Below are 24736 nucleotides of genomic sequence, written 5' to 3'. Positions count from 1 at the left end.
GGTGTCGTCCGTAGTCGTCTGAAGTCATACTGAGTCGTCCAGAATCGAGCGAAGTCGTACTCTTGACTCCGGAGTCGTCCAGAGTCGATCAGAATCGAAGTCGATTGTAGATAACTGGAGCAATGTGCTTGTGATCAGGCATTTTATTTCCTTGTGTTTTTTTTTGTCTTTCATTTTATGCATGCACATCTTTGTTTCGAAGACCGACTCGGTCCAACTCTGGATGACCTCGACTCCGAGCGACTCTGAACAAATTCGGACGACTCCGTACGACTCCAGACGACTCTGAGAGACGCCGGACGGCTCAAGACGATTTCGAACGACATCGGGTAACGCTGGGCGGACCTTCTGGTGTTGATTCAGAAATTGTCGGAGTCGACTCCGGATTTTTGACAACTTTACCCGTCACTAATCCAGAACACTAGGTCAGGTTACGAATTCAAACTAAAACATTGGTAGTGGTGGTGTCTCAAATGAAGAAATACTGCTAACTACTAGCACGACCAGCAGTTTCAACACTACCACCCCGTGCGTTGCTAGACTAGCGATTCGCTACAGTGCTACTAATTCCACAACGGGGCGCAATAGCTATAGGAAGACAGCGTAGGAAACCTCCCAACCCACTGAAAAATATACATCCCCCTATCCGCGACGAACACTTACCCCATTGTGCACGTTAACCAGCGCGTACGGGATGCCGGTCGGGGTCTGGAAGGCGGGCAGCAGCTTGTCCGCGACGTAGCGCGCCTTCTCCAGGAACATCCGGTCGCCGGTGAAGGCGTAGCAGGTGAGGAAGCCCCCGATGAACCGTATGTTCGTCTCGAACACGGACAGCTCCGCGTCCACGTTGTCGAGGGTGAACTTGCGCTCGACCCACTCCCGCCCCTCGTCGAACTCCTTGTGCAGGCCCATCAGGTAGAGCGTGTCCAGCCCGTCCACGATCGTCGCGCCGAGATCGAACGACCCGAAGATGCTGTTGCTGTGGCCGCGCTTCGACAGCGGCCGCAGCTCGTTCTTGCCCCACGCGTACAGCTTGTAGTTGCTCCAGGCGTGCACCATCATCTGGAAGGAAAAAGGGGGAAAGCGGTGGTGGAAGGAAGAAGAAATTTGTTAGTACACACGAAGCAGAACCCCAAAGAGTGCGTGGTTAAATCGAAGGCAACACGCGCCGTTGCACCACACACTGGCCTCTGCGCGACCGTCTCGCTAGAGCATTTGACACATTTTCTGTTTTGTTGGTTAATGTTGGGGGTTGCGATTGCTTAATAAAAGGGTCTCTCTCTCTCTCACACCCTGATTGAGGGTCTGTATGGCACACTATTGAGCAAGAGTTTGTGTGTGTGTGTATGAGAGTTGATTTTCATTGAAAACGGTTTCTACATCGCAACAAAGCACTTATTACTGGGAGCCTATGAACGTTCTCTTTAAATTGTTTTTCCAAGCAAGACGGGCGCTTGTAGTAAATCAATTTTATAGGTACCCGAGGGTTCTTGGCAACAATAATGTTCATTTCTTCTTCTTATCTTCTTCTTCTTCTTTTTTTTTGATTGCCCATTTCAGAAAAGTAATCAGAAAAGATTTAAAGCTAATATGGGGATTTGCTCCATGATGGGAATCGAAATCACGCCCGAACTTGTCAAGCGGAGCTTCCCAGCGCGTCTTTCGAATAGACTATCGCGTCATCCGCAGAACGGTAGCAAAATTAGTCCATTTTATTTTGCAATCGTTGCTGGATGACATTTATTTTGCTTTATGGTGAGTTTCAGCGAATGCTTCACATTGAGGCCATATTCCCCAGCAGTGCGTTACAGCATTGCTGAGTTGCTTATTTGATGCAACCTTCGGCTCTCCGCCATTCATTGGAAGCCAGCCGATATGAAGCACACAGCGCCAAACAAACACACTCAGCAAAGTCTGCCCATTGACCATCGCGCCTGGTCGTCCTTTCATCTTTCGGTTCGTTTGCTTCTGCCCGCAGCGTGCATATGGGGCCAAAATTAACCGCTCATATCAACGGGGCAAACAAACAAAAAAAAAAAAACCCCGCGCTTAACCGTTCCACCAAACCCGGAAGTCTCTAAACGGTAACCCGACCGAGAGCCGGACTGCGTTTGGTTCAACGTTCGCGGGCGAATGCAAATATGCATATTAACTTAGCTCCCCTCCCCCCCGTGGCAGGAGTAGCTGGCCTTCAGGGGCCATCGACCACACAGATCATGCTGAGGATGCTGCCCTGTCCAACCCCCCCCCCCGCCATTTTCAAAACTTTTGAGATGAGAGTTCAATAGCAATGCCACCGAATCGTGGAATCGTTTCACGGTCACCGAAACCCCGTACGGTAAAGTGAAACAAACAGCCTTGGCAAACGTGGCGTGGCGTCTTGCATCGCCAATCGAATCGAATCGCGACAAACCGCGCACACACACACACACACAGAGGCTCGGTTCGAAAGGCACACAACAGGCCACTCCTCGTACGTGGCGCCGAGGTCGTGTCCCATTGGGGGGAAAGGGGCAACGCTTTGGTGAGCGCAAACAGAAGGCACCGCTGCTGCCAAAAAAAAAAAAGAACAAAATCTGCTGACAGCTGATATCGCACTGGGCGCGCCTTGGGGTAAGTAGTGCTTGACCTGGAAGGCCTTCGATGCAACAACAACAACAACAACAACAAATAAAAGCGCAACGGATCGAACTCGCCTCGTAAGCGAAAAACCGAACGGATGTTCGGCGCGAAACTGTTGCTGGGTAAACCGACCTGTCGCACGTAGTCGCGCTTCTCGTGATCGATCGAGCTGCCGACGGGGTTGGCGGCGGCGGCGGCGGCGGCGGGGCTGCCCTCCTCGATCCGCAGCCAGCCGGTGGCGTTGATGTACCGCGGCACGTACGAGCTGCTGTCGTAGAGGGAGCGCCGTATCCGGGCCTCCTCGATGTCGGCGGCCGACGGGGCCGGTCCTTCCTCCAGTGCCGCCTGCCGCTTGCTGTGCGTGTAGTGATAGTAGTGCTGCTGCTGCTGCTGCTGCTGCTGCCCGTTCGGGTCCAGGTCGGGTGGGCTGCTGCCGCCGAGCCCACCGAACCGGACGTGATCGTCGTAGCTGAGGAAGCGCTCCTGGTACCGGTGGTGCGGGACCGGCACAGCCGGCTGCAGCGGGTCCGCCAGATCGCGCTGCTGACGCACCACCAGCGTCACGCCGGTCATTGCCACCAGAAACATAGCCGTAGCAACGACACTCATTCTAGAGCGGTTATAGGACGCAGGTTCTGGAGGACGCTTGCAGAGAGCGAGAGAGAGCGAGAGCGTAAGCAAGGAACGGGCTGAGCTAAAACCCACTCGCGCGGTGATGTTCCCCTCGGAAGGAAGTACACAAGGCTCCACAGTAGGAGGGAAAGGCTCGCCACACACACACACACACACACTCGCTATAGCACACACCGACGGTAACTGCTGCCCTATCGGACCGTTACTGCCACCGTCATCTCGGGGTGACGACCTTCTGTTTCACTATCGCGCACAGCACTAAAAAAAAAAAAAGCGCAGTCTTGGGCAGTCGGCGTCTTGGCTGCCACCGCAGGTTGATGGACGGAAGGTGTGAGTGAGTGAGTTAGATTGGTGTGACGCGGCAAGGACTCCCCGTTTGCGGCCAGTCGAAGAGAGCACTGGGTCAGCTTCCCGGCACGTGGTCGCTGCTGCTATGGGCGGAACCGGTGGTCACCGGTAGACACGCACTGGCCTTCGCATCCGCGATCACGCGCGCTTAGCAACTGATTAGGGGCCGTGCGGGATGGAAACAACAGCAACCAAAACACGGACGCGTTTGTCAGTAAGGCACAGGGTGGGGGGGGGGGGGGGGGGGGGGCACGATCTCTTCCAGATGTCCAGGTCCAGCTCAGCGTTCCTCGGGGGACCGGTTTGGTGGCGCGCAACCGGTTTGATGTTGTATTTTTTTTTTTTGGGGAAATTTGGGGATTTTTCTTAGATTTTTTTTGTAAAAGGGAAATCCCCACACGATCCTCTTAGATCGTTGGATCTTTTTGCCGGTGTGCCGGATGTGCGATCGAGGCCACAACGGAGGCGCGCGATCTGATACAAAATCCCTTTTTGACCCCACCCCTTCCACGAAGGGATGGTTGGCTAGGACACAGGGACACGCACGCACGCACTGCCGTCCTTCGCACACGCCACTAAGGCCCGGGGGAGTATGGCGCGCACGACTACAACACACACACACGCACACACACAGACGAAAGCACGTCTTCTCCGACCGCTCGGCGGCTTTCTCGCTACTAACTGGTGCAGGCGGCGTCGTTGGACACACTAGCCGGGACGGTTTGCGGCTGTAGGCTTAGCCCCATCGGCGCTCTCTCTCGCTCGCTCGCTCGCTCGCTACTAGGCGACGAGCGATCGAGCTCCATCAAGCGGCGCTCGCACTATGGGCAAATGGTGGGACAGTTGCCCATCGGTATTTATATCGCTACTAATTGCCATCTTTGGGGCCCTTCACGGTTCTAGTCAGTTTTTTGTATGGAGTTTGACAGTTGGAGGCTGAAATTATGTAAACACTCCATTCAAAACCACACATCAAAACTGGCCAGCAATTTTCAGTCTAGATTATTCTAGCCTCAAAGCTAGAATTAGATTCGAGTACCTGCTCGAAACAAATTGCAGAACAAGATGGTGTTTACATTTCTCCCAAGGTGCATTAAAGAGATCAGGTGGTGGAATCTAGAATCAAAGTGTATGTATACCAGGTGGTCTCATAGCATGCGATAAAAATCAGCCTACTAAATTCATACTCCCAGGGATAAGCCCATCTGTACATTATACCCACTTTGATAGCTGCTCGAAAACTGCTATACAATGCAAACAGCTGACAGGCTCAAATTTCAGCCTGCGAACTTAAAACGGAAAGGGCCCCATAGCTAGCATTTAACAGATTAATGTCATCTACGATGTATAGGGAAAATGTTCCAGAAAGTGATCCAGGAAGCCTCATAGTCAGACTTTAGGTGTCCTAGGCCGCCACTCTAGGTCCGGATAATTGGAAATTTGGTAACAACGTTACAACAACGACGTTACTGCAACAAATAACTTTATTTTGGGGGTAATGTTGTTGTTGCTTAACCGTAGAATGAGGTTTTGGACTTTTTAGGGTCTCTTTCGCCTCTGATTTTTAGGGGCAATGGATCATGCCGGCCTATACAGGCTTTCGAGACTTCCTTGCAACCGGACGCAACCGGATAGTCCATCCTTGCTTAGGGTGACGGCCTATACAAGGATTGAAGCTATGACGGGCATGTTATTAAGTGTCCGAATTGATGATAATACAGTGGAACCTCCCAATGCAAAAAAAAGGAAAAAACTGGACTAGATTTAGGTACTATTTTTGGACCCGAATTAAAAAGCGAGCAGTATTAGGTCCTGAAATGGCATCAGGATCTGTTTCAGGACCGATATGGAATCTGAATCAACTCAAGGACCAGTAAATCATCAATTCCAGAATCGATACGGCTTTGGGAGCGGCTTTTGGACCGGTATAGAGTCAAGCTCAATTGGGATGGAATTGGAGAAAGCTCCTTCATCAGTATGAGATCTGTAAAATTCCTGGATTGACATGCGTTCGGGATCTGTCGCAGGATCGGTATGGGCTCTGAATCAGTTTCTTTTAATGAATCCCTTGAAAGTCACCAGGAATTGGCGTTGTCTTTTCAACAATCCTTTGCACGCATCCTAAAGTTTTTCTTTTTTAAATTTCTTGAAACTATCTTGCATAACCTTGTAACCGGGCCAAATAAACTAGTTAAATAAAATTATGCTGCTGATTTGAATCCGTATACTTCACTTGCAGGATTCTACTCACTCTTACTCAGTGTGCACATCTGTAGTGTCAAACGTCATATTTCTGCTTGTTTTGTAGTGAACACAAGGTAACCTTGCGTCATTTTAAAACCTTTAAACATTAGATTCTGCACACGAAAGTTTTTGGATGTTATCAGAAACAAGAGTCGCATTAATAAAAGAGTAGATGATTTGTTTAGTCTGTGTTTAGTCTGTATTTTAATGTTAAATAAGAACACGCAAAGCCCAAAATACGTTTCATACGTATATTTCATTAAAAAAATGTTGTAGGTAAAATCCATAAGCAAATTAAAAGACGTAAAAAATGGTTTGAATCCTGGGGACCTTATGTCACCTTAAGGCGAATTGATAAAAAGATCGATATGCTACCACCTGATTTCCTTAACGTATTTTCAACTGAAATAATAATAATAAATCTAAACATTTAAGTTTACGGTGAATCTAAACGATTTTAGGTCGCTCTAGAGGCATTATTCGTGTAATGCAGGGTTTGACGAGTCAGAATCAAATGTCAACAAATCATTTGCAGTAGCTCTAGATTCTCACTAGCTGTCGCAAGTGATTGTTTCACTGCACCAACAGTATTTCTACACCCTTGCAAGAAGACTCTAGATAGTCTAGAAGTCTAAATAAGAACACAAGTAAGCCACTAAATATGGGAATCCAAACAAAGGAGGATACAACCTGCCTTCACAAAAAAGAAGAAGAAAAACAGTATTTTTATAGCAGAAATATGCATTTTCAGACGCTCAAGATCGTTTTTCCTATTCTAATGTCTATTTTGTACATCGTTTTGCACATTCAAACACGTATTTAGGAATTGTTTGATTGAAAGTAATGTTTGTTATGCATTTAGGTGTATCCTTAATCAAATAAAACAAAATTATTGTAAGCCTGCGGGTTTTGCTGTGCAAAAAGCTATGAGCACTAGCTCATGTAAACAAACCAGAGAAATAAACAACTCTTGACAGCTGAAGTGAGTCTGGAGCTATTGAAAGCGTTTGGTTGACATTTGATTCTGAGTTTGTAAATTTTGTAAATCCAACACAGTCATTACAATAAAAAAAAAAAAATCCACAAAATGTCTGACAGCTTCAGATGCAGTTGTGATTCTCATGAAATGATCCATCATTGCATCTTACTTGTATCTGATTGGACAAGCCATCACAAAACCCATAGTGCTCCTGGGTGCAATTTGAACGCATTGCGCGCGCTCTCTCTCTCTCTCTCCTTCTCTCTCGGTGCTCGGGCCCGTTGCTTGATTGATCGTGTTGAATGTGTTGGTCACTCTCTGGTGGACTTCAGGCGATCGGGGGACCTTCAACCGGCCCGGTAGTGCGCTCTATCTCTCTCCCTCTCTCTCTTTCTCTGTCCCTCCGGCACGTAGTATCGGCGAAGGTTTATGCGAGAGATCACCACCTCGACCCCACCATCATAGCGGAAAGGTGCAGACAGCGCCTCTAAACTGCTTTACGCTCTGCACACACATTGGACTCGCAACAGTTCGTCGTGCGGCGTTCGGGCAATGTTTACGCTTTCCTTCACTTCTATATTGTAAAAGAGGGTCAACAGTGACACTAGAATACCCCCCCCCCCCCCCCCGCTGCCGGTACATCGGGTGTACTACTGTAAAAGCTGCGCTGCGGAATCGATACCAATTCGTGCCTAACACCGATTCCAGCAGTCCTTGTCGACACTACTACTACTACCACTACCTACTACGGCACCTAAGATCTTCGTCATTAGCACCGGACGGGGTGAGAAGGTTAGCCGCGATCGGGGCAGTCGGCAAAAGATCACGAAGAAACCCATCCTTCGAATGCATAACACGCTTCGCTGCTTGGTGAGGTCACACCGTTGACCGCCCGTTCAAATTGATTGAGACGCTTCCCATCCTGCTGCGGCACGTGCATGCATACATACTGTCAAGGACGTTGACGTTGCTGCAACACCCAGGCCGGTCCGAGAGATCGTCTTAAGACACCACCACATACACACCGCTACACTCCACGGTTCATTGCAGTTTGCCAAAGGGGTTTGTTTGTTGCGCGCGACCCAACCCGGCCAGCTAATGTAATGCACGGTTGTGGGTGAGTGCGCCTCAAGCCTGGCCGGAGCGGGCGCCACCGTATTGCACCACACGCGCGCGGACTGAGACTACAAACCAACAAGGTCAGGTCATCTGGCCATCTGGGGGCAACCAACGTTTGCACGTGCGTGAACGGTAAATGCAGATTGTGATGATGCAGCTTTTATTGGCGGACAAGAAGAAGAGATGATTTGAACATCTATTTTGGGTAACTGTGATGGCAGCAGACATCTTGGTGTTGCTCCATATCGAGCAACCAGCCTTCCGCAAGCAATAACCTTTGTCTGGATATTAAAATACTGGTCGTGGTCGATGTTTGTTTCCTGTCTGTAAAACTCACGCGCCCTACCGAATGTGAGGTCACCCAAAACACAATATCAACTCCCCGTCTCTCTACTTCCCCCCCCCCCCCCCCCCCCCCCAAAAAAAACCACCTATTGACCTCTGGCCGCTACTCACACTGTCCCGAAGAAGGCGCTCGCGCAATCAACAATCGAATTCCATTATGGCCGAGCGGCAAACAACCGATAAGGACGACACCGCGGACACCGGAACGTCAGTTCCAGGCGTACTACAGGGCGCGCGCCACAATCGGTGCCCGTAATCAGAATCGTACGATGCTGACCGTCCCCCGGTTGTTCTACGCCGCTGGGCGGTACCTATAATACCATTTGCGTTTGTGTGTATGCTCGTACGATGGGCAAACATCTTTACTCATTAGGGTTTACTGGCATTCTAGGGCACGGTGCGATATTGGTTCTGGCTGATCGGGGATTGGCCCCATTTCGGGAAGAGGTCCGCCATCTACACTGGCAAACAAATGGCGTCTTAAGGCAGGACAAACAAGCGAGACGGTGACTGCAGTTTGTTGTCTGATGGAACTGTCCCTGTTTGTTGTAGAGATGTTGCAACTCTGATTCAGAGTTATGAGTCCGAATGAATCTTTGAAATGAATTAATGTACCTGGATCTTAAATTAGGACTTATGAACCTCTATTCAAGACACTCTAAAGATTCATAAATTTCTGAAAATTCATGAATTTCTGAAGAATCATGAATTTCTGAAGAATCATGAATTTCTAAAGATTCAGGAATTTCTGAAGATTTGTGAATTTCTGAAGAATCGTGAATTTTAGAAGAATCATGAATTTCTGAAGATTCATGAATTTCTGAAGATTCGTAAATTGCTGAGGAATCACGAACCTCGGATGATCATCATGAAAATCATGATTCTTCAGAGATTTATAATCTATAGAGATCTACGCCTAGATCTACGCATTATGTACACACATTTTCCAAGATGGCCTCGTGGTACATCTCGCCAACTAGCAAGCCTTAACAACATGCCCGTCGTGGGTTCAAGCCTCGTATAGACTGTCCCCACGTAGCATTTTACTAACCATGGTACTATAAATAACTCTGGAAAGCCTGTACAGGGCAGAAGAACGAGGAAAAAAATGATAATCAATAAATCCTCTGAGATACAGAAACATTCTAAGATAGTTCAATATCTTCAAAAATCATGGACCTTCCGAGATTCAGTCGTATATCCTGTTCGATGGCTGACAGAACGCTGCCTAACGCAGCACCCAGTATTTATTGACCGTTTCCGAACAGTCTCCTCTTACGATAGACATCCCTTCTTTCTCGCCAGTTTCAACAAGCGTGCGTTACGAACCATTCTCACCAAACAAAAGTCTTGTGTGGTTCGGGGAGCTGCTCACTTGCTTGCCCGTGCATTTGAGGAGGGGTAAAGGGTGTCTAGCCATTTGTTGTGCTTCTGCTTTAGCCGGCTAAGAAAAAAAAAACGCTTTGCAAATGTTTTAATAATACGGCAAGCGCCAAACAAATGGCCGTTACGTGGGGTGGTGTTGTTGCATTGCGGCGGGCACACATCGGTGTTGTAAAACGTGCAACCATTTGGACGATTTGAGCTAGACGTGTTGCTTTCAGCTCCATTCCATCAAGAATTTTATAGATTTGGCACGTTCTGGACGCATTGAGTGGTACTGTTTAGATAAGGAATTTAATTCGTTTTTTCGCAGTAGCATTGAGACAAGAAATAACGCTTAAAGGCGTTGGGCGAAATCTTTGCAGGCGAGTGACTTTATGCTGGAAAACGGAAACACTTTAGACTTGTAGCATTAACTCTGTGCTTTTTATGGTGTATCCTTTATTTTGTAAAATTCGACTGAATCGGGACTACTCCTTGTGTAGGATTTTTCCATATCAACGTATCGAAATGAGATTCCTCCCCAAGATGTCCAGATATCAACAAGATGTCTGTAGAGCGCACTACCCCGATATATTGCGACTAACATCAACACTCACAACTCGCATCTCCAAGGAAGATCAACTTGGTGGAATTATTTGGTCAGCTCAAAAATTATTTGGTCTCCAACTACTATCATTCTAACTAGATCTTGTCACGACAGATATTGTGAAAACCCTTTCCCAGGATCATCTTCAAGCTTGGGAGGACCTTGGAAGTTTGCTTAAGACATGTTTACTTTTAAGTTCCGAGTTGAGAATATGATCCACAAACACCATCAACTACCGAAGTGGTATTAATCGAGCATCTCGACAGATTCGCCATTGGGATTAGAACTAGATCTTGTCACGAGAGCTATTGTAATAATTCTTTCCCGGGATGATCTTCAAACTTGGGACGATTTTGATAGTTTGCTTGAACAATTGTTTAAGCTTTAGTTGCGAGTTGAGAACATGATGTGTTGGACACAGACACCATCAACTACCGAGGTGGTATTAATTGATCATCTTGACTGATTCGACATTCGAATAAATCTTGTCACGAGAATTATTGTGATAATTCTTTCCCACGATGGTCTTCAAACTTGGGAGCATCTTGGGAGTTTACTTGGAGAGTTGTTTAAGCTTAAGTTCCGAGTTGAGAATACGATCCACAGACACCATCAACTACCCAGGTGGTATTAATTGATCATCTTGACTGATTCGACATTCACAAATCATTAATTCTATGAACTATTGATATCCAACCGGTATTAGCGCCCAGCAGTATAACAAGTGTGTTGCAAGTAGAGTTGTTGTAAGCCTTCTTTAACCTAAGATTTCAGTAGTGTCGTAAGGCTTTATCGAAACTCGTTGAAGGTTTTACATCTAACCATGGGAAAATAGTCTCCACAGAGCATCTGTCTTATTTGGTCGTCTCGAGGAATTTGACGACTCAAAGACACTCGAAACATCCTCCCAAGGTTTCAACATCTTTGTAAAAAGTCATTACAAAGCATCCAACTCATACCAGCTACACATCCCGTAGCTACTGGACCAGTTAAATCGGAGACATTTTCGAAGAAAAACGCCTGGTAAAACATATGCCACTTGAACAACAAAAATAAATAGAATCAACAAGATGTCTCCAACAATGGTGGTGGGGAGAAGGTATATTGAACCTTTAAATTACACCTGCACAAACAAATCCGAGAGGAGCTCTGCTATTACCTAGAAGAACTATTGAAGTACATCTCATGCGGCATCATTTGCTCGCGTCGCTCCGGTTGCGGGCAAATTCAATCGGAAGTTCCAATTCGATCCGTTCGCTAGACGTTCGTGACGCGATTGTGTACAGTGGAATCCCTCAGAACGAGTACTTATACCATTATATCGGAGGCTCTCTTCGGGCGTCGTCCGTGGAAGTGGGCAGGACGTGGATTTTAGTGTGTAGTGTAACTCCTTAAGAAGCGCGAGTGTTTCACGAGTGTGAGACGTATTGATAGGTGTGTTCTTGCATGCATTCTTGATCTCTCGTGAAGGCGAGAATTTCGATACTAAGAATTGTTTAATGGATTACTGTTGCCACTTGGAGGTGTTCCGTTTGCATATAAGAAGAGCCTCTCGCATAACGTGTTTTTCGCATAACGAGTGAGTGTCCTTGGAACGGATTAAACTCGTTATGAAGGGTTCCACTGTGTTGCTAAAACACTTGGACCTGTGTTCGAACCAAATGACTGCGCACTTGCAACAACATCATTGGGGGGAGTGGTAGGATGAGAAGGAAAACGATTGTTTGCATTGATGGACGGGTGTCTATTTGTTTCAAAGTAGCACCACCACCTACAACTACGTTGCACAATCGCACAACGAGCCGAAGTGAAAACTGGAGCAAAGCACTTTATGCCGGCCTGGTGGTGCTCTTTCGTCGTTACTTTGAGAATCAATGCAAAGAAGGAGTTTTTTGTCTGTCACCCTCCCCACCACCCGCAGAGCAGCAGCATGAAAACACGTTGCGCATAAATCCGCGCGGGTTGGCGACCAGTGGTGCGTCACGCGGCTCTGCCACATATACCGTGATCGGATCGGATGTCTCTTTTGCCATCTTCTGCCTTCTCCGGCGAGCGTTGGTGTGTGCAAAGCGTCGTCATCGCTCTGCTTCTGCAATCGCCATTACCGAGGGGGGGATGATGCTGTTCGATACGTGCGGTGGCCATTGTGTGTGCCCAGCCAGTGCGGTAAGGTGCCCCCCATTCGTGAGATGCCGAGATAAAGCTTGTATATCAAAAGTGGTGGCAAAAAGCGATACGGCATGGCATATGTGTGTGTGTGTGTGCGTGTGGCTCGGCGCGTTGATTACTAGAGACATCACAGCACGGTGTACGTGCTAGCATGGCAGCAGACATACACACTCGCACACACATACACGGTGGTGGCGGATCTGTCCCGGTTGCCCTGCTGGCAGCTCCATAGGCCACGTCACACGCGCTGTCAAAGCTCGCCGGTCCAATTATGGAGATTCCCCGCATTGGATGGGTCGTACAGGAAAGAGTGGGAGAGAGCGAGAGAGCGGATGGGACAAGGGCGGCGACAACGACAGCTAGAATTTTGCACGAACCAGTTTGATCTGTGCAGGAGGTCGCAGAGAGAGAGAGAGAGAGAGAGAGAGAGACAGCGAGAGCGCGCGCAAAACGAAGAGCGCTTGTATGTGTGCCAATGAACCCGAAGAACACCAGCACACGTATGGGGAGTTCAGCTCCCCCCATAGTAGATGCTTGATGGAAAGAGATGGTTGGAAATGTAAAACCGATAATCTTCGCACGGTATTAATTAGAACCAGGGGTCGGCAAACACCCAACACATTTTAATCAGATTTACGCATTCATCGAATTTTCATCGATGTCGGGATGTGTGTACAAACAAAGATGTACTTTAAAATCGGTTTGTTTTTGTTTTTTTTTGGTGTTGGTTTGAAATGGATTACAGTAGTTTTAAAAAGTTTAAAAAACAATCTAATTTTTTTAGGTTTTTAGACAAAATATTAATGCTTCATCAGAAAACAAAAACAAAAATCAATCCTTCACGAGCGTGTGGTTTTGTATGGAGTGTTGACATGATTTCAGCCCCCAACTGTCAAACTCCATATAAAAAAAAACTGGATAGTATCGTAAAACTCTCACAGGTAACAGGTGGGCTTCTATATTTTATAATATTGCAATAACACAAATTTTGAGTGGTCGAGGGACGCTTTAACACTGTACCGTTTTAATAACACAACAACATACATTTCTGTGATGTGGTGTCCTTTCTCGAATTTGTGGTCTAAACTAGTCGAAGAGTCACTACAGAGAAAGTTCACACGTTTAGTCCTGCGTTTTACAGCATATACCTGTACGTTTTGCCGGTCTCGTAGTACAGTCGTCAACTCGTACGACTTAACAACATGCCCATCATGGGTTCAAGCCCCAAATGGACCGTGCCGCCTTACGTAGGACTGACTATTCTGCTATGGGGGGAAATCAATTAGTCACTGAAAGCCAAGCCCATAAGTGGTACAGGCAGGCCTTGACCGACAACGGTTGTTGAGCCAAAAGAAGAAGAAGAAGAGCCTGTACGTTTTGCCAAGGTCGCAGTGGCGTCATCTAGAATACTATTCATAGTATTTTCCACACCCAATTGACAATTCCGCCTTCCGCCATATTGGATTTCTACATTTGTGCCCAACCATGTATCGAATGGCAGGTTGATTTTCCATGTTTTATATTTGAAATGAGTTAGAATACGTTGAATTCATTATAAAAATATGTTTCTAATAGTTTTTAAAACATTTTTTGAAAAAAAAAATATTTATGCTCGGGTAGAAATATGCATTCATAATCAGTACCTTTCCTGATAGGCATTTTTTTGCGAGCTGTTGACTGTTGACATAATATTTCAGTTACCATCAAACAACAAACACCGAAACAAAAAAATATCTCGCACAATGAAAACCCCCATATTGCCCTTGGTTTTGCTCCCTTGCGTGAATCGTTTGCCGAGCCCTGATTGCGAACGTTCCGTAGAGCAGCGTGTCGTCCGCGCTCCAACCAACGCGGGTTATTACACCCTTTGAGGTAACGCTTGCCAGTGTGTGCGATACTACTGCGAGGGAAGCCTTTTTAGATAGAGCGACACACAATTTAGTAGATAGACAATGTTGAACACGGCGAACACACACACACACACACTATTTCTAGCGACAATCACCACGAACACACACAGGCCACATTGTTCCACGTCGCACCAGATAATTAATCTTTGCGCGAAGCGCGTACGCAAACGGCAGCGCGAAACGGGTCGTGTATCATAATTTATTTAAAAAAAAAAAGAAGAAGAAGTTACAAATTAACTAACGCCAACGGTCGCTTCGCCAAACTTCGCGTCCAAACGGACATGATTCAAAATAATCATGTGCGAACCTTTTTTTTTTGTTCCGTACAAACTAAAAAGCCGTTACATGGTTTTCCAGGGGTTCGCATAGTTGTGGGACACTTCCTAGACTCTTTCCGATTGGAATTGAATTTGATACGTTGGAAATTGAACTCTATGGCACCCTTTTTGGACAAGCTCGTTGAAAATTCCTATTGGATTTGTCCAGCAAGCGTGCTAGAGAGTCCAATTCCAATTACAATAGGTTCAATTCCTGTAAGTAAGAGTCTATAAAGTGTCCCCCTGCTATGATAACTCCTGGAATACCCTGTAAGAAGGGCCTCATCACACATTTGGCACATTGGTTCGTGGGGTCGCGACAACCACCACATCACCACATCACATGTTTTCGCACCAGCCCCGATTGATAACCCGAGCGAAGACGGACCATAATACAGCACGTAATTTACACACAGAAAAGCAACACGTCGTCCACATTTTTACACGCGTCACGCCGGAAATCGAGCGCTGGCTCGGGCTGCGTTTGCTGGTTGCTTGCTTCATAGCACAGCACATAACAGCGTCCCTACCCTCCTCCCTTCAAGCCCACCAAACATATTCCGCTCCTGGCCTTGACCTTCGGCATTTTGGCAGAACGCACGGAGAAAGATTGGGCGCGCGCGCGCGCTTACCCAGAGGCAAAACCGTATCAGCGCATGCATCCGTAACGCAAAACCAGAGCGTGCAGAGTGTTGGTAAACAAACAAAAGGAAACAACAGCCCCCACGGGTCTGTTCCAAAAAAAAAATCCCCCCAAAAAGCAAGACACACCCGATAAACGCCCAAAGGAAAATCACGCAAACAAAATAGAACAATGCGGGGAAATTTGCCACGGGTAAAAACGAAGAAGCACAGTTGGATGGGGAATGGGGGGGGGGGGGGGGGGGGAGATTACAAACACCCCACACGTCGTGTGGTTCACAAGCAGCGCGTTGTGGATTGTTTTTGTTTTTGTTTTTTTTTTGCTAAATGTTTTCCAAACAGATTTCCGTTTTTTCCTCTTCTTTGGTTTGGTAACGCTTGGTAACGCACGCAGTATTAGCAGTTGTTTTTTGGGTAAATGTGTGCGCTTCTTTCTAACACTAAAGCTGATAAATGTTTAATGTTGCGGTGGAAAATTAGAAGAAAAAAAAATCACATCACAAAAGCCAATCGTTTCGCTTCCTCCACGGCTTTGAGATGAACATATTTGCATACGTTTATGCAAAACACCAAAGAGTGTGGGGTTGTTTTTTTGAGTGTGTGTGTGTGTGTGTGTGTGTGTGTGTGTTTGTGATGTTTCAAATTCGACAAACCGTGCACACACATACACACAAAACATCGCGTTTAAGCGAGCAGAATGTGACATTTAGGTGGCGTTTTAGACCGGCTCGAACCGGTCGACCCGTTTGTCTATTTTTAGTCGTGGGTTTTACCGGCCAATCACAATTTTGGAGCATCTCGTTTTTTTTTATTTCCATTTCCCCCCTGTAACGGTTTTTTAAAACAAGTTTGATTGGTAGGAGAGCCTTGAAAACTCTCAACTGCTGCTTTACGTCACTTATGGATGAGCCCTCACATGATACATCAGGAGGCCCAGAGTGACGACAGCAAACGGGAAGCACCGTGCAAACACTCCCGGATTTGTGACCTACTTTTCGCTTCCTGAAGCTACACCCCATCCCCAACCTCCTCCCAACAGTGTAAAGGTTATCTCATCGTGCGATGTGTGTGTGGAAAAGGGGTTCAAATGAGCATTGGGAGTATCAGGTAAGGGTCTTTGAGCTAGGTCCGAGGGGGATGAGCACAAAGTGAAATTTAATTGCCATTTTCATATGCCATTAGCTTCACTGGTCGTTAGTATTTTGCCCCCCCCCCCCCACCGCTTTGCGGGAGGAGTGTGTTTCCCCATATAACTAGAAAAAAGGGTTACAGATCGATCTTTGCGTTGTATTTTGTTCTAACCCACTCATGCAAAAATAAATCTCTTGTTGTTGTGTAAAACAATTAGAAAGTGACCGTAACCGCCCAAGCAGGAAGGTGCACCGGACGTCAGTGCACGTCGGGGTATGTGTGTTTGTTTCGCCTCGTGGGAGGGGGAGAATGTACAGAGATTGGCAGGATGGTGGGAAAGGGACACCGTTATTTAGGGTAAGCCGGGGCAAAATGGCACTGTTCAGGATTTCACTTTAAGGAACACAACATTGGCCTTTAGGCTTTGCGCTCTTGAATCCAGTGCTGCAAAATGTCACTGTCAATGTCATAAAAATAGTCTGACTGAAACAAAACCCATGGCAGCGTCACGTACTCAATTGTGATAATCAGAGGTGATGCTCAAACAGTTGGTGTGACCAATACATGTTTGGTGGCATTTTAGCGCTTGGTCAGTCACTCTGTCATGACATTTTTTTTACTTTGATCAGTTATGCATACTGTCATTGACATAGTTATGACCAATTCCAACTAAAAACAACATCATGTCAGCGTCACGATCTCTACTGTGATGATCAGAGGTGAGACTCATTCAGTTGGTGCGATCATCACAGGCTTGGTGTCATTTTGTGCCACCAACTCTTGTTCAGTCACTTGGTCACGATAGTCATGGGAGAAATCCGGGGTGGTGCGAATGGTCCCAAGCAACACAATGTCTCTCTGCTTTGAGATGGCCTTTTAGGTAAAACGATAAAGCAAGCTCATTTTGTTGCTTGGGACCACACGGCCATGTATACTCCAAGAATGTCATGATGACCATAGGGAGAAAATGTCATCACCATGTGAGTGACCAAGAGTTGGGTGCTACAAAAAATGTCACCAAGCATCTGATTGGTCCACCATCTAATGTGCGAGTCTCATCCCTGATTATCACAGTTGTGTACGTGAGCTGACTTGAACTTCGTTTCAGTCATGACCATGTTGGTGACTCAAATAGTGACAATTGGCAACACTGTTCACAGTCAGCAAAAGTCATAATTATGATTGCGAAAGCATTAAGCTCAGCTTGCCAGTCAGAGTTTTGCGCTGGGCTCAAACATTCGCATGTCACGTTCGGCACTTTTATTGAGTATCAGCAATGAGCATCAAGCTACCAAGGAAATATGCATAGTTTTCGATGGTGATCGTCACGTGATACTCATGCCATTTTGCAACACTGCTTGCATCTAGGTAAAATTGGAAGGGTAGAGAGAATTAAGTTTTAAATGTTTTGTTAAATCATTTAGTTAATTTGCTGGAATATTTCAATAATTCACGTGTTGTCAGTAATTTTTCTTGTCGATAGAGTGCACTATACAGTATAGTTGTATGTATGTAACATAAATATGTCGTGGCGATCTTTGCTTACACCCAAGCCTCGTCATTTTGCTCCTGTCAACACATATCGATCATTTTGCCTCTATGCGAAACATTAAAAAAAAAATGTCAGCTTACATTACATTATTTTCGAGACGGTGCAAATAACATCGTTTTGATTTATATTTTATTATTTTCACAAATTATCCATAAATCCAGGGTTTTGATGTTTTTTCAATCATTACAAGTCATCAGTAAACGTGTTAATTAATGGTCTTGATGCAGGTGACCATTTCGCCCCACATTCCCCTACTTCTTTCTACCCGGCCCGGTCTTCCCCTTCCTTCTTGTCCTAGGTGCAGTAGAGTTTGTTTTTGTGTTTGCTAAGCGCTAATATTTATCACCGTTCCACCAAGCCCCGCTCCCTCGAACCCACGGCAGCCCTTTCGCAACTCTACGAAGCAAATAACCAAACAAAAAACAGAGCGAACGATGTAAAAAAGGGGGGAGGTGCGGGGTGCTTTGGTCATAATTATGGGGACGAAATATGCAACCGAGTGCAAAACGGCAGCACGCGGCGGCAATGCAGCAATGCAGCCCGGCGTAAACAGACACAAATGCACTTGCACACACACACACTCGCTTTGGTATGCATACGAAAACAAAGGGCGCGTTTGTTTGCACGTCACTTAGTGACGGGTTTTGCTTCGCTTGCCTTCGTGGGAGGAGGGGGGGGGGGGGAAAGCGACACGCAAATAATAAACCCTTTCTTTGGGCCCAATCGCTCAACAAACATACCTACACGCACACACACACACACGGACACGGACACTTGCATGACCTGGCCAAACCCTTTCCTCTGTCCTGTGCTTTGTGTATGTATGTGTGTGTGCGTGGGTGTTCAATCCAATTAATTGATTAAGGCCTCCACCACCCCACTCTGTGCGATATCTTTAATGTACCGGAAACACGCTTTTCATTCTCCCCCTCTTTCACCACCACTCCACCCCCCCCCCCCCCACCACCCCCCTCCCCGTTCTCCATTACTTTCCCGTGCACTTTGGGTTGTAAAGCCAACAACATACATTGTGTGCAGCGCGTTTGTATTGTGTTTTTTTAAGCCAAACCGCGCACAATGGCCGAATGATAGCGATAAGCGCGGGCACCACTTTGGGGCGGGTTTTTCCAACGGCATTAAGATTAGCCGATTAGGAAAACATGTATTCTGGCTCAAACCATGTCAAAAATGTTACAAACGGGGGTTTCGAGATGATTGTATTGACTCTTTCAGCGTGACAGCGTGGCTTTTACGCGCAAGCAGGCGTTGACATGTGTTCAGTGTTGCACATTCACACCACGATTTGAACTGCTGCTTTTGAACAGAGACAAAAACACAACAACGACCTGTGATTAACAAACTCTGTGAAATCAACGATGTGACAATCAAAGAATAAGAAACCAATACAACACATAATCAAAGAGCAACAGACAGAGAAGTCCAGCTTAGTGTTGGGTTTCATGAATCTTTCGATAAAATTCATTCATATGCATCTTGTCGAGTCGAATCTTCAAACTTCTTCGAATTCTTCGAGTAAATCTCCAAGGATTCATGAATCTCGAAAGATTCGTGCATCTTCACAGATTAATTCATTAAAATTCATATTTCTGCAGGGATTCATGGATATTTAGAGAGGTAACGTAATTGCAATCTTTGAGATTCGTGGATCTTTCCAACCGAGATTCAGATTCATTAAATCATTCCAAAGATTCATCTAGATTCATGAATCTGAATCAGAATTACTCAAAACTCTAGTCTAGCTCAATTATAGATGGTTATTCCGTGTGAGTATAAGGCTAAAGAAGAAGAAGAAGAAGAAGAAGAAGAAGAAGAAGAAGAAGAAGAAGAAGAAGAAGAAGAAGAAGAAGAAGAAGAAGAAGAAGAAGAAGAAGAAGAAGAAGAAGAAGAAGAAGAACTGCGGCTTGAATCGTTCACATCTGTAGGTAAATAAACACAATTCAATATTACGTCGTAAGAGAGTCCATTATACACAGCAAGTTACCTCGTCCTAGATTTGGGTTTCGAGACCAACAACTCCAACGTACTCTTCCGAGTAAAACGGAACTTTGAAATTTCGTTGGGCAGCGCTGTAACGTCGCCAAATTGACTTCATCTTTTTCGTCTTCTTCTTCTTCTTTATAGGATTGGTGGTATATATTCCGAGTTTCATATCCCAGAGCCATAATCAGAGTTTTAACCATATGTTTATAGGAGGGGAGTTATTGGACCATTCTCCATTTCTGTATTTAATGTCTCATCTTTCATTTACAGCTTATGGTTGTTTTCTTATGACTTTTGATGATAAATTAGCAAGTTCTGTCAAACCGAATTGTCAGTGATAGCATCATAACAAAACAACACGCGATGCCCACTCGCGCGCGATGTGCAAAAAGTGGATCTGGTAGACTTAAACAGACGCCCCAATACAATTTCAGGTGCGGGATTAATTTGAAACAATTGGCCGCCGTGTTGGTGTGTAAAATCTTTGCTACAATCCACTGTTAAAATGTCATGGTGTCTGTTAGCACTTACAGAACTCAACAATCAGTAATGGTCACTTCAGTAATGTATTTTAAAATTGATATGTTTTCTTTTTTCTGTTTGAAATGAGTCATAATTCTTTGTTCAGCCGCCAACTGTCAAACTGCATGTTAAAAACACAGCTGGCCAGTATCGTAAAACCCCCCAATGCCATAATTGCTTTGCAGTAAACGAGCTGTCATATTGGTGAGCGCCCAACAATTCCGATTGATTCAGTAAACATGATTTTTAATGAAAGGATTACTGAATTTTCTGTGCAAAAACAACAACAAAAAATCAGTAAAATATCACTCAACTGCAGTAACATAACAAATTTCTGTGCAGGCTTGGATTGATCTCATGGGGGCTTCTCCATAAATTACTCTTTCATTTCAGCGGCACCAAAGCGCTACACAGCGGTATCAGGTGTCACCATCTGATCATCAACAAACAGAAAATGCTTCAAAAACTCCTCACTGGTGACCCCCCGAGCAACGACTGGGACCGGAAAAAAGTATCCCAAAGCAAGGTGTAAGTCGTATGCCGAATATCTGTCAATGGGTCCTTTTCCCTTTAATGATTGTGGGCTGAATTTTCACCCTATCAGCTGTTTGCATTGTATAACAGTTTTCGAGCAGCTATCAAAGTGGGTGTAGTACACAGGTGGGCTTATCTCAAGCTTCTGCTTCTGGATGGAGATTTGAAGAGTGTTTTGTGTATTCGTCACGTTACCAGAAAGCCTGTTGGGGCAAAAGTTTTCACCCGTCCTGTCAAAAAGTGACGTTCAAAATTGGGTACACACAAAAAGGCTATGACATATACAAGATAGGCCCAGAGATACACGGTACCGCTTAATACATGGATTCCGAGATTCGCAGTTTTCTTAAGTTGATTGATCTTTGAGAAAGTTCTATTGATTTGACATTGTCAAAATAAAAAAATAAATTCTTATTCGGTACCGAAATCACTGAAAAGGGTTCAACATTGTAATCTTTGGTCAGAGTCGTATGAAATAACATATGTAGAACTCAAAGCTACCACCTCTAATAAACTTACAAACTAATGGGCAATTTTTTACTCGAAACTGGGCAATTCAACATTCGTGGACATTCGAGATAAGCTGTTTTCGAATTGCGTTACCAAAATGGCGATTACAGTTTATTTTTAGGTAAATTTTTTTTTTAAAAATACAGTTTGTTGAGCAATAGTGAAGGATCAACATACTGATTTTTTTTTCCTCATTCAAGTCAAATGACTCTAAGAGGATCCAACAAAAACTTTGCTTGTTTGCCGTAACATCATTTATGGACGTCCCCTTTGGACAGCTGTCAACCGTGAAAAAAAAACATTTAAAAATAAAAAAAAGCAGTGCAAAATCCACCTACCTCCTTCACTTTGTTGCGCTTCTCCCGCACGGCCCGGTCCGGGTCCTCGCCGACGGACGCGTTAAAGTGCAGCCCGGCCGGGGCGCGCGCCTTCTCGCCGCGCCTGTCCCCGCCCGCCACCTCCTGCAGCTGGCCTTCCTCCTGTTCCGGGGCGTGCTGCTGGTGGGGCGGCTGCACCACCCCGGCCGGGCCCTCGATGGCCGGGCCGGCCACAACGCCCACACCACCGGCGCCACCCGGCTGCAGCGCCGGCTCATCGATCGCTCCGGCACCGTCCCGCGCCTGCTGCTGCTCTCCGCCCTCCGTTTCCTCACCGCCAACGCCCGCCTCGCCACCGCCGCCCGTGTCCGGCTTCTCGAGAAAGTCGTCCGGCAGCTCCTTCCGTATCTTTTCCGCCAGCTTCACCCGGTCGTCCTGCCGGTGGATGTCCTCCTCGCCGGTGCGGCCGTGGGCGGGCGGCGGCGCCGGTATGAAGATTTCCGGCCCCGCCCGCTGGAACTGCTTGTACGCCTTCAGCACCCGGTCCGCGCTGAAGTTGTCCGGCAGGAAGAAGAACCCGCCGAAGCAGACGAACCCGAACGTGGAGAGGACGAGCAGGATGAGGCACTTCTCGCGCGACCGGAACGACCGCCGCCCGAGCAGCGGGTTCGTCACGGAGACGCTCGTGCCGGCGGTGCCGCTCCCGCCGCCACTTACCCGCTGGTACGTGGGTAGCATTGTGTGTGCGTGTGGCAGGCTGGTGGGCCCGGGGCTTCTTCTTAAGCGCTTCCTGTCCTTTGCTGCTGCTGCTGTTGCGTATTCGCCGGCTTGTTAAGGGTTCGTCGGTTCGTCCCTTGCATTCATGCACGTCCGCCCCTGTCCCGTTTGCCTTTGTGTTTACGTCGTGTTTCGCCTGGCCTGCTTCCAGCGTCGCCGTTCGGATGGTAGCGCGAAAGGTTGAAGGACACACACCGTTTTCCCCTTTCTCTCTCTCTCTCTCTCTCTCGGTGTGCGCGTGTTTCGCAACACCTGATCGATCGCGCGTTTCCCTTTTCCTTCCTTCCCTGCTGCCAAATGGCCGGGGAAGAGGCGGGCGTAGCTGGTCAGCGATTTCGGTTTGCTCCACCGACTGTTGACCGCATTCGGTCAATTCGGTCGACTGTACCAGGCCCGCATCCGCGCAAAGGTTGATGGTCGGCTGCACTGTCGGGGGTTGATTGGACCTCGCTGGGGCTTGGTTCCCCGCGCAGCGACAGTTGATAGTAGGGAGGAACCCCCGCACCCCGGAAGCAGATTAGTCGGCTCCCTTCCCGCACTCCTTTTTGCAACTGTGTAGTGGTGACGCACACACACACACACCCGCGATTGTAGTTTCGCAACAGCAAATCGATCGAGCCACTGGCACTGGTACGAACGGATGGATGGAACACCGGATTTGGCTTCACGCACGAACACACGACAACGACACGGCTACACACACACACACACACGAAGGTGCAGTGCGGGAAGGTGTGTGAACGAGACGGGGGAGGGAGGTTAAATCACAGGCCGTCGTTGCTCGACCGAGCACGCATCCAAACACACGCACGTACACACATACACACACACACACCCTTCTGACCGCGTTTGCGAGAATGGCAGAGATCGAGCGAGAATAAAACGGCAGTAAGAATACAATCCGTGCCGTACAAGGGAGAGTACGAGAGAAAGAGAGAACCGCAACAAACAAAAAAAAAAACACCAGAGCGGTTCTGGAAATGGGGGAACGTCTTCGCGAATGTGGACCGTTACTATTACTTTCTGCTGTTGCTGTTGTTGTTGTTGTTGGTGTGAGAGCAACTTTTGCTGGACAATGTACGCACGCACGCACGGCCCTGTTCGATTGGTGGTGGGCCTGGTGGCAGAGCGCGCGCGTTTGCCAATCGTTTCACTCTTACACACGCACACGGGGTGGAATTTTCGGTGTTAAAAGCAAGCACAGGGCTCTCTTATCGTGCGCTCACCGTTACGAGCAGCGTGTGTGTGTGTGAGGAAGCAAGCTGTGACTGCTGCTCCTGCTGCTGCTCTTCGTTTCGTACGCGCCGTGCTGTCAATGGTTCGGTTGACGGATTTTTTTTTGTCCAAATGAATTGCATGCCGTTTTGTCCACTGTGCATTGTGTGCGCTCGATTCGGTGGGGCCAGCCAGCCCGCTGTGATTGGAAAATGAAACGGAACGAGCGGGCAAGGGAGCAAAAGAGAGAGACGGTTGTCGTGGTGGTTACAGTAGCGGACGGCCGGGCCGGGAAGTGCAAGAAAATGACGTGTCTGATTTGACTTTTGACAGTGGAGGCCATTTTCAGGACAGGGCTCGTCGCAGCCATTTCAACGCATGACTTATTTGAATAAAAACCGTTACAAAATGTGCGTTATAAAATGCAGCTGCAAGTGGCCACTTGTCGTTGGCGGCGGATCTCGGGCCAGGTCACTAAATTCCATCCGAAAGCGGGTTTATAAGAAAAAGATGGGACTTTGCCCGAAAGGAATCATTATTTATTATTATGCACTAAGCTTCACGAGGAGGAAATTATGCACTAAGCTTCGCGCTAGCGATTACCCCAATAGCCAGCTCGAACTCCATAGCTGATTTGGAGCTGATTAACAAAACATTTTGCCGATGTCGTTCTTTGTGGCTGATTAAGAGAAAGGCGGTATTTTGCGGAACTATGGAGCTTTTTAACAAGCACTTTATACACTCTGGATCCTTGCAGCTGGTTAGCCTGATGTGTTTGATTCATGATGGATATTAAAAGTATCCCAAGTGCCACAAATCCACTAACCGACCACTAAACGACTCAAGCTCTCAACCTAAACGGAATATAAAAGAGACT

The 24736-nt window shown here is 46.8% G+C and overlaps 1 protein-coding gene across 2 annotated transcripts in view; it reads right to left on the bottom strand.

Moving 5' to 3' along the window:
* LOC1271667 (mannosyl-oligosaccharide alpha-1,2-mannosidase IA) overlaps positions 1-24135 on the bottom strand; it is a 30222-nt gene extending 6087 nt beyond the window's left edge. Inside the window, exons 1-2 of one of the 2 annotated variants that reach the window (XM_001688239.3) lie at positions 21889-24135; positions 664-1062 (exon numbers count right to left, since the gene is read on the bottom strand). In XM_001688239.3, the coding sequence (XP_001688291.2) occupies positions 664-1062; positions 21889-22605 (1116 nt within the window). In that variant the 5' untranslated portion in view covers positions 22606-24135. Of the gene's footprint in view, positions 1-663; positions 1063-2754; positions 4372-21888 lie in introns of those variants that run through there. The other variant, XM_310525.6, reaches the window with a different exon arrangement.
* Positions 24136-24736: the final 601 nt, after the last annotated feature.

Source organism: Anopheles gambiae, chromosome X (genome assembly GCF_943734735.2).
Source record: "Anopheles gambiae chromosome X, idAnoGambNW_F1_1, whole genome shotgun sequence".
In the NCBI taxonomy this organism is placed as follows: Eukaryota; Metazoa; Arthropoda; class Insecta; order Diptera; family Culicidae; genus Anopheles; species Anopheles gambiae.
This window is presented reverse-complemented; position numbering and strand designations above follow the sequence as displayed.